Raw genomic sequence first — 12,098 nt, forward strand, 5'->3', positions numbered from 1 at the left:
GAGGAATAGGTGGTGTAGAGGAAGGAAAGAAGAAAGAGAGAGGAGACAAAGGAGCAGGGAGAGGGAGAAGGGGCCAAGAAATGTTTTGTGGAGTGAGGGGGAAGGGAAGGTAGCTCCTCAATTATTGTATTCAGGAAATATTTATTGAGCATGACCATGAAGACACCTCTCCAAGTGCTGCTGGGTACACCTGTTGGCCTCTGCATCCTGGCTCTCTGTGACTGCAGCAACCGTGCCTCCAGGAGGCTGGGCTCATAGAAGCCAGTGCTGTGGGCACTGTGCTCAGGCTAGGATCTGAGTTCCTAAAACCTGTGCCCACTTGGGCATGTTACACGACATCCCTGAGCCCCAGCTTCCTATCTATAAAGTGAGACTAAGAAGAGAAATAAAATATGTACAGGATAGCACAGAGTGAGATACAGCCACATGACCCAGACAGCCAAAATGGCTTTCCTCCACCCCAGTCCCAGTGCAGTTTCCTGCACCTTGACTTGCTCCTCTGCAGTGTCTCTTTTCCCAGGGTCAGCACCCCCAGCCTGGCTGGGCTCTGGCAGCTGCATCTCCTGAAGTTCTTATAGCCATTCAGTAGGTGGACACCTGCTCTGGGCAACACCAGTCAATAGGGAGGCATGGTCTAGGGCCCTGCAAAGGCAACATAGGAGTGTGAACAGTGGGGTTCCAATGGTGAGAGGTGCCAAGGAGGCAGGCCTGCAAGGGCTGAGAGGCAGCCTAGGAGGGCTTCTAGAAGGAGGCAGACGGGAAGCACACATCTAGGAAATGATAAGTTTGTAATACTGCATGAGACAGAAGTTTGGATTGAATGGTTGATATTCCAGGGCCCTGCCTTCGCCAGAGAGTTTCCCTATGCCCTCATGTGCTCGCTCCATTCTGCCGCCCTCATCCTGGGGCTTCCTCAGTCCTGTGCCATCTGCTGCTGTCCCCTATAGCCAAGTGAGCTCAGTGAAGGCACGTCCTGGGGCCTGGGGCCTTTTCCTTCTCCCTCCCAGAGCACCCCTGAGCTCAGCTTCTTGCCAGGAATCTACATGAATTATAATTGTTTCTCTCTCTGCCCCTCCCCCTGCCGCTGCCCAATACAAATATCAAGAGAGTGTAGTGTGCAGTAGATACAACCATGGACCTGGGTCAGAGGATCCAAGTGACGTCCCAACTCTGTCCTTCATTAACTGTGTCATTGCAGGTGAGCTATTGATTCCCTCTGAGCCTCAGGGTTGAACAGCATAAGGACAGGGTGCCCTTCCTGCCTGTGAGGAGTGAGCATTGTAATTGTTATAAAATGCATCATGGGGCCTGGCACTCTGTAAGGGCCTGATGTTAGATAAGATAAGCGGTAAGATAGCAGAACACAAAAAGAAGTGTCTGGGCCTCTTTATCCCATGATGCAGGGAGCCCTTAGAGGAGAATTCCGGGGTGACTGGCCCCTCTGCTCCCCCGGCTAGTGTCTCAGAGTACTGACTGCCAACGTGCCTCTCCTCAGGACCAGTGGATGGCAGGGATTGGACACAGTTCCTCTGGGCCTCCCAGGGCCTGGCCATAGGACACCGGGCTGGGTTCCTGAGGGTCCAAGTCCAGGATGGGTCCCAGGGTGGGATGCAGTGGGGAAGACATTCAGCAGGACAGTCAGTCATGAATCACATTCACAACACCCAGCAAACCTGGAGGGAAAACCAAGTTGGACCCCAAACGACACTTTCAGAAATGACCTGTTGAGAAACTTAGAGAAGCGTTATTAATGTGGAAAGTGGGGAACAGGGCCCTCAAGGGGAGAGGCCGGATGTGCCATTTTAAAAACAACATCACCAACACCATCAGTAATAACTATATGCCAGCACCACAACCAATGCCTTATGTGTTATCTCCTTTAATCCTTTAAACAACTGTGTGAAGTGATTGTTATTCCCTTTTATGGAAGAGGAAACAGGCTCACAGACGTTAATTGTCTCTTGTCCAAGGCAACTCAGTAGTGGAGCCAGAACTCAAACCCTTGCTCTCAAAGACCACACGGAAGCTTCCTATGGATGCCAGAGCCAAGAAACTGGCCCAGGAGATGGGGAGTTCATGGGCATAAACCACCCTTCCTCTCATTTCCCACGCTGGCTCTCCTGTGATTGAGGCCTGCTGCTATCTGCTGCACTCTCACAGGAGAGCAACAGACTCAGGCATGTGGAGCCGAAGGACAACACAGAGTCACCTCCAGGGCCTGGACTCCCTGGGCAGTGCCCCCTTCGAGGCAGACCTTCCAGCTGTGACTTCTTCACACTTCTAGATGACTCTGCCAGCTGCACTCAGGGATGCCATGGCTCAGGCGGAGGCCTGCAGCCTGGCTGGGGCCATAAAGCTAGGGGAGGTAATTCGGTTCCTCAATGACCAGGCACTCTGGAGGTTGTGTACTTGGCTTTGGTGGCCCAGGGTGTCTGCAGACAAGTGCTGGGCACCAGCCTCTTGCCTCCTGTTTCTAATTCATAACCTCTCTAAACCTGCAGCTGCCCTTTGGGGCTTTCAGGACCAAGTGAAACCAAATCTGCTTTTCTGTTTCCTGGGGTTAGTCCTGTGTGGCCAGTAGAAATCACTTATCTCTTCAAGGTCAAACTCTGCCTTCTGCCCACCATGTTGCCCACGGTGCTTGGCATGAGGTAGTCCAATGCAGAAGGTAGAGTGGGCGCTGACTGGGCTTGGATCTACTCCATCACTCCTGCTCTGGACCTTGGGCAAATGACCTGACCTCAGGGACTTCATCAGAGAAATGAGATAATGAGAACTCTTCCTCATAGGGTTGTTGTGCAGGTAAAGGGGCCAATCAGCAAGGAGTGTACACTTAGCCCTGGGCCCTGGACCCCAAACGGACTCAATAAATGGTAGCGCTTACCCATTGAGACAGAGACAGAGCCACCTCTCCAGAGCAGCCTTGCCAGACAGAGCATCCTGTTAAAAGCAGGACTCTCATTTTTTTTTTCTTATTCACAGCACCCTGTTCTCTTTCTTCAAAAGCACTCAGCGCAGTTTGTAATTATACACATTTTTGTTTACTTGTCCATGAGAGCAGGGACTGTCTGTTTTCCAGCACTCGATCCCTAGCACCAGAGCGGGAGCACAGTAAATGTTGCATCAATGAATGACACCACCTCCCCAATCTTCTTTAGGCAGAGCAGGACTAGGACCTTCTTTTTTTTTTTTTTTTTTTTTTTTCCAGAGGTTTGGGCTTCCAGAACCCCATATATTTCTCAGCCTCCCTTCAGAGATGATTCTGTAGCTGGTGCAGCTGGGAAGGGCTGGCTACTATCTGCAGCCACAGGAGAGCTGGGGGGAGCCCGACCCAGGGTCTTACACTCACCTTGTTGGCCATGGTTCTTGCTGGATGATGAGGTCATTCTGGGATTGCTTCTGCCCTGCCGCCCATCTGCAGCTGTTTGGTCTGTGGCCCCAAAGCCACACTGAGTCTCTACCAGAGCCCCTTGTTGGCCGAGTCACCTGAGGCGGGGTCTGACTTCCAGGAGAGGCCTCTCTGCCTCCCTTTTTCCTCCAGTCCCATCTCCTAGGTCTCTCCTGCCTTCTGCCCTCAAGAGAGACCAGGGCCCCCTGGCCTTGGCAGATGTGTGAGGCTGGGGGAGGCACTCTGAGTCCAGATGTGATTATGTTTATGTTTCCAGAGAATGAGGGGTCAGAGCTCTGGACTGGAGCCGTTGGGGGAGGGGTGGTCTGGCTCCAGCCCCCTGCCCCAGCCTTCCCTCCACCCACCTCCCTCCTCTAGCCTGTGTATCTGGCCCTGTCCTTCTCAGAACCCCACAATGCAAATCCTACAGCATCATCCTGGGCCATCCTCCATTCCTCATCTTAATGTGGGAAGACCAGAGGAAAGATACTTTGGAATCTAAAGACTGTTGACTCTCTGTGATCTTGGCCCAGTTGGATGACATGATGAAGTCTCGGTTCCATCATCTGTATAATAGGGACAACACTCCTGACCTCAGAGGCAGGGCTGATCTGGTTTGTGAATGTGTGCACAGGGCTCTCCAGCTATTAGCTCACGATCAAGCCCGTGGCTGTGCCCCACTCCCATCTAGGGCTTGCCTGGGTCCAACTCCAGGGCAGCGCCAATCCTAGTCACAAGGTGATTCTAAAGCAGAATACCAACCCCTCCTTCCTCCCCCGCTGCAGCTGCAAACATTTTGTTTTGCCATTGGAAGTGACTTACTTAAGGGAAGCAGAATTTTACAGGCAGTTTACAGGCTGGTCTTGTTCAGTAGTTTCCAAAGCCTGGGGAGGGTGGAAGTGCCCGCAGCCTCCTTCCAATAAGTTGGGGTGGAAGGGAAGTGAGAAGTTAATTCTGTGTGATGGTCACTTTCTCCAGCACAGCTTTGCCGGATGCCCCTGAGTGTCATTTCAGGAGGGAAAGGCTGAGGGAGGCCCTGGCTAGACACCGGCTGATCCTGCACCCTCAGTCCGCCTGGAGCAGTTAGGGCAGGGCTCCAAGGTGGGGGTACTGGGCCCACAGGAGGAAAGGCAACTCCCGGACCAAGGGGGCTCTCAGTGGCCCTCACCCCAACTCCCCCGGTGAACAAGGGCCACGGAGCACCCTGAGGGCTTCGGGGGTCCCCGCAGACATAGCTTGGGAAGAGCCTGCAGAGCCCGGCAGCCGGGGAAGTGGGGGTGCTGGCTAGGACGGCTGAGCACAGCGCTGAGGCTGAGCGGCCCAGCGGGTGAGCGCCTGCTGGGCGCGGACTCGACTCGGAGCCCGGAGCGCCAAATGGCGCCCTCTCGGGAGCCGGGCAGAGCAGGTCGGGAATTGCGGTGGGAAGAGAGGGCACCTCCCTCTCCACTGAAGGGCGGCTGCCTAGGCTCCTCTCTTTAACCCTCAGGACCCGCGGTGGCGGCGTTCCCTTTCTAACCCGCCTCCCTCCCCAGTGGAATGAAGCAGTCGGGGCTCGGCAGTGGTTAGCACGCTTGTACTATGGTTTTAATAGACGTACATGGACAAATCGATATAGACAGATTTATAATTCTATACAGTCAGTCCGACATACACAGGGACGCTGTAAACAGGGGCGCGGGCCGGAGAGCGGGTGTGCAAAGTGGGCGCGGCGCGGGGACCCTGGCCGCGCCCCGAGCTCTCCCGGCTCGACTCTTGCACGGCGGGCGGTGAGGAGGGGGCTCTTCGCCGGGCCAAGGGGGCCACCTCCTAGCCCGGGAGCGGAGCGGAGGACCTGGGCCTGCGGCGAAGCTCGGAGGCCGGGTGCTCGGAGACGAGCCCACCCCGTTCTCCTGCCACGTCCGCACCGCCAGCTGCGTCTCCTTAGCCTTAAAAGAGGACTCCGGGGCTCTGGGCGGCCGACGGCTCTTCCGGGCGCGCCGCGGCCGCGTGCGGCTCCACAGCGAGTCCCCGATCCCAGGCTGGGCACCGTCATCCCCGACCCAACGGCCGCTCCAACTCGGATCCGAATCGAGCTAAGGTACGCTCGGCCGGGGCCAGCTTGGAGGGGGCACCTCGGTTCGTACGGGGCCGGGGCCAGCCTGCCCGGGCTCCGCACGTCCAGTCCGCAGGCGCGGCCACTCATTCCGGGTCCAGCGCGGCGGGAACGCGGGCTACGAGGGCGTCCTCTCCGGACCGCCCGCCTCCCGCGCCGCGTCCCCTCCGCGCAACGGCCCGCCGGGGCCCGAGGGAGCCAACACACACCACCCGCGCCATCCCGAGGGAAATTGCAACTCATCCGTTTTTTTTCGCAGCACTTTTCTCCGACGTCTTTTTGTTTTGTTTCGTCTCGTTTGGGAGGGCAGAGTGGGGTCCAGAAAAGCAAACACACAACCAGCCCGGAGGTGGGGAGGTGGGGAGGAGGGGGCTGCGCGGGCGCGGGGGCCGCGGCGTGGCGAGGTCCTCCGCGCCGCCCCCGCCCCGGCGCCGTGCCGGCCGCGGGCCCGCGGGGCCTGGCGGGGGCGGTCAGCTGTTGTACTGGCACGCATTGAGGCCCGAGGCCGGGCCCTGCAGCCCGCCGTAGCCGAACGACGAGTGCTGCTTGGACTTGAGCCGCAGGCTGGCCAGGCTCGAGTTGCACGTGTCCCGGTAGACGCTGTAGGGCGAGGCGGGCGTGCCGTACGGGCAGGCGCCCGGTGACATGGCCGAGTTAAGCGAGGAGCCGGTGAGGTTGTTGATGTTGTTGAGGCCCGAGTTGGGCATGCCGGGCACGGCGCCCGGGCCCATGCTCGACGGCATGGTCATGGAGGAGATGGAGCTGGGCGCCGAGAACATGGACTGCGACGACAGCGGGCTCATGGAGTTGAAGAAAGTGAAGCTCTTGGTGGAGAGCGGCGCTGGCGCCAGGCTCTTGGCGGCCCAGTTGTTGTAGGAGTAGCCGGCGGCGTACACGTCCTCGTAGGGCTGCACCAGGCCGCTGAACTGCGGCACGTAGCCGCCCTTACACAGGTCCAGCTGCTGGTTACGCTCGCGCTTCCGCCACTTGGCTCGCCGGTTCTTGAACCAGACCTGGGGGAGGGGGCAAGAGAAGGGTCAGGGCTGCCGAGCGCGGGAAGTCCCCTCCACCTCCACTGCCTCCACCGCCCCTCCACCCAGCCCTCCGCCGGGTTCCTTCTCTCCGAATTTCGTCCTTTTTCTCCGATATTTCCGCCCCTGCAGCCTCTCCTTAATGGTTCCTTTCCTGTCCCCAGAAAACATTCCTCTTTCCCCTTTTCTGATCTAGATCCTCTCCCCCCGAGTTAAATCTATTTTCTCTTCCTAATCCGGAGCGATCCTCTTTTGTTTTAGCAAATATTCGTTTGCTTTCTTCCTCTCTCAACCAGTCCATCTCCGGCCTTCTCCTCCAAACGGGTCCCGGTCTGTCTCCTAAATATTCCATTCTTTTTCTTCTCCCTCGAATACAAAAGGTATTTCTCTTCCCGGAAATATAAGATCTCCCGACTCCCTTCATTCTTCATTCTATTTTTCACTCCTCAAATAATCTGTTTCCATCTTTATCGGGAATGTTTGATATGCCCATTTCTCCTCCAAACGTTTATTTTCATTTGGTCCACCCCGCTATCTGAACTATCCCCCCCAGTCCATTTTCTCCGTTATCCCTCATTTTTGATCCTTTTGATTCTTCCTCAAATATTTAAGTTTCTTCCCCATCTTTCCAAATATCTGACCATTACTGTTTCTTAAATAGTCAATTCTTTATTTTCCTCAAATGTTTGATCCTTTTGCCCTCCCTTAAATGTTTCTCTCCTGCTGCCTAAATATATGCCAAATATGTTTCTCTGCAAATATTTAATTTCCGTTCACTTCTCACTAGTTTCTCTCTAATCTCCCCTCCACTTTCTCCCACAATTTAGTAAGAACCTCTTCTTTCCCAACTCTTGGTCCTTGCCCATCCTCACCTATCCTCCCACTGTATGACCTCTACCCTCCTCAGGCCTCCTCCAACCCTGGGCTGAGTTTCCTGAGCTAGGCTGTGGGTCCCCTGCATCTCAGCCTTTTCCAATCCCCCACACTGACATTGCCTGATTCCACCCCCACACCACTCCTGCCACCATAAACCCAGGCAGGATTAGTGAGTTCAGGATTACTGAGTGCTGTCTTCACTCGCGTCCCACTGGGCTGGCTAGCCTGACGGGAGGGGTGAGAGCTTGGGTTATAGGAGGGAGTCAGTAGGCCAGGTAGCACTCTGGGCTGGCTTGGGACTTGCTCACAATATCTGATTAATTATTTGCACACCCACAGAAGAAATGATTCTCTTGCTGCTCTGGCAAGAGAACATCGAATCTCTTGCTTTTACTGGGAACCAAAGGGTGAGGAGAGGGAGTGTGCAGACATCATGTGGTCATGGCTCAGAGATCTTACATCTCCAAAGGGACCCAGCCTGAGGGTCACTCTGGCACCAGAGCTGCTCCTCCTTCACCTGACCCCAGCCCTACAGGAAAGGGCATGAGGGAAAGGGTCGAGCTCAGCATTGGCTGAATGACTGGAGAGGAGTCAGGTGGGGACTATACTGAGATTCAGGAGAAGCAGGCTGTGGTTGGGATCACCGCCCCAGGAAGTGTTGAGACCCCCAAGCATAGGTACCCTTCAGGCCTCTCCCAGGTTGCCAGGCAAGATCTGCCTTTCCCTTTCGTTTTCAGGGGAAGGCGCCAGCAGCTCCGGAGGTCCTCATCAGCGGGGAACCCTCTGCGCAGTGTAGGGTAGTAACATCCCAGAGGGCCCTGGGCCCTGGGCCCTGGGCCCTGCAGGGCAGGGGAATGTCCCTTGGGGCCACGGATCTTGGGGTGAGGCTGCAGGAGAGCCCGAGGGTCAGGTAGGACTCGAGGCGGGCAGCAGCCAGGGTCACTAATCACCAACGGGCTTAGCAGCAGCGGGGCCTAAAGTGGAATCCTCTCCGGTGGAGGGAGGGAGCAGGTCTGAGTGGTGCCAAAGAGACAAAGTCTGAGCACGGGTTTAAAGCTTTTCGAGGACTTAGGACCGCGGCAGAGGTAGCCAGCAGCCCTTCTCGCGGGTCCCCTCAGACGCGCACCCTGCGCTCACCCTCACGCGAGGCTCGGTGAGGTTGGTCCACACAGCGATCTCCTCCCGCATGCTCATGTCGGGGTAGCGGTTCCTCTGGAACGTGGCCTCCAGTTCTTGCAACTGCTGGCTTGTGAAGTGCGTGCGCTGCCGCCGCTGCTTCTTTTTCTTGGCCGGGTCTTCCGCACCACCGCAGCCTGCGCCTCCTGCACCGCTGTCCTCCGGCCCCTTGACTTCCCCGCTGCGCTCCTTCTCTGAATCGGGCAGGACAGGCCCCGGTCACCTTGGGCTTCTGCCCTTTTGCACCCCGTCCCGGCTCCACCGAAGCGCCTGCCATCAGCGCTGGCGGCCCTCCCTCCTGCCAGGGGCCCTAGGATTGTCCCTATTGGAAAGAGCCCGCTGGGCGCCTGATCGTCGGTAGTCACCTTTGCTCAGCCGTGCCCCAGAGAAGAGCCCGGGAATGAGAGGCACAGGCCTAGGTTCCTGCCGGGCTGGGCCTGCTCTTGCGGCTGGGCTCAGGCTCAAGCCTTACTGCTTATGTCACCCGCAAATGTATGACAATTTGAGGGCTCTTGGGCGTCTAAATCTGGGGGTCTCTGCTTTCCTGAACTAGGATCACATCTTTCTAGCCCAAAGCTAGTGGGTCCATGGAGCACGGACCAGGCTGTGGCCTGCAGCCCCTGCACTTTCTTCTCCCCAGGGCTGTGTGGGAGCCACACTGGGCAGGCACAACACAGCTGTGTTCTCGGCCTTAGCTCCAGGCCTCAAGTCCCAAGGCCCAGAAAATCCCTCAGGCAGCAGCCCAGACCGACAGACTCTGTCTAGGTGACCTGGGGCTCTAGCCTCTCTCTCTTTCAAGCTACACAAAATACATTCATTCATAGACACATTGAAACAAACAAACAACAAAAAATGAAAACAAAACACTGAAGCCCAGATAAACTCAATTCTGTGCCTAACACCATAGAAAGGGTCACAAACTCTTAAAAATAGGCAGATAGGGACACAGGGCAAATGCAAATTAAGAAGCCAAATACCTCCGTGCAAACACACCCTTAACTAAATACAGTGCTGCATGTGTATAAACTCCAGGCAGACACAGGCATTTATTTCTTTGAGATTAAAAAAAAACCACCACACCAACTTACTGTACTGTTGTAGATAGATTTTTTAACCCCTTCCCAATAATCCCCTTCTAGAGATAATTTTTAAATCCCAGGAAAATACAACACTATAGTTAGGTAACTGAAATTACCAAAATAACACCACTGCAAATGGATTTTGAAAAAATCCTGTAGAAACGCGCCATTTTGGATTGACTTTTAAAAATCCCCCCAAGAATAATGTTGCACGTAGCTATTTTAAATTCGAGAAATATGCCTAGTGTAGTGATTCTTTCTATATTGAAAAATACAGTTAAAATGTTAAATATATCCACAAAGATTTGGTTTTAAAAAGCAATCTATAACTTTATATTTCTCTGGATCTTAAAAGTAAAAACCAACCAAAGGCCACGCTTAAAACTTTTGAAAACAAAAGTACAATCCAGCGTTGATTGTTTTTAAGTCAAGCAAACAGAACCTCTCAGAGAAAGTCACTTAGGGATGCAAAACAGAAATAAATAGAGATTAAAAACGTGTAGAGAAACACTCAGCGGTGGATTAAGAAACGAACACAGCAGAGGCGCCCACGGCCCGGGAAGCAGAGCGCTCTGCGGCAGCGCCGAGTTAGGACGCCGAGCCCGGGAGCCAAAAGGAGACCCTGGAGGCCGGGACCGGCCGAGGATTAGTCGCGCCACTGCCCGCACCGCCCACCCGCCGGCCCAGCCCGTGGCCAGCCCGGGTGGGGGGGGGGGGGGTAAAAAGCTTGAGCTCGGACAAAAAGGCAGCGCGGAGGGAGACTTGCCCGAGCCGAGTCGGGGCCCTGGCTGGGCGGCCTGGCGGCTGCCGCGTCCCGCGGCCCACGTGGGGCCCGTCTCCCTCGATTAGGGGGTCCTACTCCGAGCCGGGCCGAGCCCCTCGGCCCGCTCGCCCTCACTGTCCTGTGTCTTCTATTTACTTGAAGTTGTCCTCCCCCCGCCTCCCAGTGTGTTTTTCTGACTTTTCCCGCCACCCCTTCTCTTCGATTTCTCCCTCTCGATCGTCGCCCACTGCCTGTCGGGGTGTCTGTCCCATCTCTGTCTCTCTGGGCACTTTCTGTCGCCCGCCGCCCCATTCCAGTCTCGAGGGACTCCTCTCCTGCGGTCTGAGAGGCCCTTGGACACCCAGTTGCGCAAACCGAATTTTTTCCCCGTTCTGTTTGCTGCGGATCCAGAGGGGCTGTCAGTCCGACCTTCCCTCCCGTTGTAGGTTCGAGCATCTGCCGGTCTCTTGGCGCGTGGGGACCGGGTGGAAGTAAAGCACTGAATTTCGATTTATAAAGCGTGTAAATTTCCGCGTACACCCCCCCCCCCCGATCGAGAACGGGAAAAGAAATGGTCGTGACGCCCCTGGAGCGTAGAGGGAGACTGACGGCGCGGCGTGGGGGCCAGGCCCTGCTCCCCGCTCCGTGCGCCCGGCTCGGCTCCGTGCGCGCCTCGCGGGGAGCAGCGCTTACCTGGCAGCTCCGTGTCGGACGACTCGCTGGCAGAGTTCTCCAGCGGCTCGCGGGGGTCGGCGGCGCGCGCCAGGTGGAAGGCAGGCCCCATGTCGTGCGGCGGCGGCGGCGGCCGGAGTCCCTCCGGCAGCCGCTCCAGGCTCATGCCCCCCTTGAAGGCGTCCATGGAGGCGGGGACCGCGGCGGGCGCTCCAGGGGCCGGGGCCGGGGCTGGACGCGCCCGGCCGCCCTGGCTGCGACCTGCGGGGACAAGAGCACAGCGCCTAAGCGGCTGCCCCCCAGGGCTGCACACGCCCGCCACGACGCCGCGCCCGCCCCATGGACTGCCCGGGGCTGCGGGGCCAGGCGGGCGGCAGCGGCAGCGGTTTCTCGCGACCGGATACCCGGCTTCGCGCTCCGCGCTGCGCTCCCGCCGCTCGGGCCTCAGCCGCCCGCCCGGCCCCGGCTCCGGCTCCCGATCCGGGGCCGGTTTCTAAGGCTCCGGACGGCGCCGGCAGAGGCTGTCTTAAAGCGACAGTGCGCACCGCCAGGTTCCAGCAGTCCCTGCGCCAGGGGTGGTGGGTGGGGTGGGCCTGGGTGGGAGGGGGCTGGGGAGGGAGGGAGCCAGCGAGCGAGGGAGCGCGGGCGGAATCCAGCCCCGAGCCGCCCGCCCTCCCTCGCCCGTGCCCTCCCCCTCCACAGCCACCTTCCCGCCGCCTCCCCGCCCCCTCCCCCCCGCGGCCTCGCCGCGCCGCTCCCTCCTTCTCCGTTGACGCACCGACTTCTCCCTCGGCCGCACAAAAGAAACGCATCTGGCCTCCAAGTCCCGCGCGGCTCGTGCCCACCTCAAGCCCCAAATGACTTGTTTTGTTCAGAATCGACTCCTGTCTGGGCCGCCTCGAAGTCCCCAGCCCCTGGCGAGAACAGCCCAGGATGAGAGAATGTTCTCGGAGCAGGATCGCACCGAGCGGGCGCCTCCGAGCCAGCGCCAGGGCGGGGGCAGAGCCCGGGGCCCGTTCCG

At 57.5% G+C, this 12,098-nt stretch overlaps 1 protein-coding gene across 1 annotated transcript; it reads right to left on the reverse strand.

Annotated features, from left to right (window-relative positions):
- Positions 1–4,947: 4,947 nt before the first annotated feature.
- PITX1 (paired like homeodomain 1) lies at positions 4,948–11,608 on the reverse strand. The gene is made up of 3 exons (XM_043588246.1): positions 11,099–11,608; positions 8,525–8,757; positions 4,948–6,493 (listed from the first exon to the last, which is right to left on the reverse strand). Exons 1-3 carry the CDS (start codon positions 11,262–11,264, stop codon positions 5,951–5,953), a joined length of 942 nt encoding a protein of 313 aa, XP_043444181.1. The 5' UTR covers positions 11,265–11,608; the 3' UTR covers positions 4,948–5,950.
- Between the last annotated feature and the right edge of the window lie 490 nt (positions 11,609–12,098).

This window comes from Prionailurus bengalensis, chromosome A1, assembly GCF_016509475.1.
Source record: "Prionailurus bengalensis isolate Pbe53 chromosome A1, Fcat_Pben_1.1_paternal_pri, whole genome shotgun sequence".
Lineage (NCBI taxonomy): Eukaryota > Metazoa > Chordata > Mammalia > Carnivora > Felidae > Prionailurus > Prionailurus bengalensis.

Bases quoted from the DNA above. Each gene is read 5' to 3' on its own strand.
- PITX1 (XM_043588246.1), bottom strand. From the start codon at position 11,264: ATGGACGCCTTCAAGGGGGGCATGAGCCTGGAGCGGCTGCCGGAGGGA. The intron at 8,758-11,098 runs GTAAGCGCTGCT...TGCCCGATTCAG, and splicing joins GTCCGACACGGAGCTGCCAG to AGAAGGAGCGCAGCGGGGAA. The intron at 6,494-8,524 runs GTGAGCGCAGGG...CCCCTCCCCCAG, and splicing joins TCACCGAGCCTCGCGTGAGG to GTCTGGTTCAAGAACCGGCG.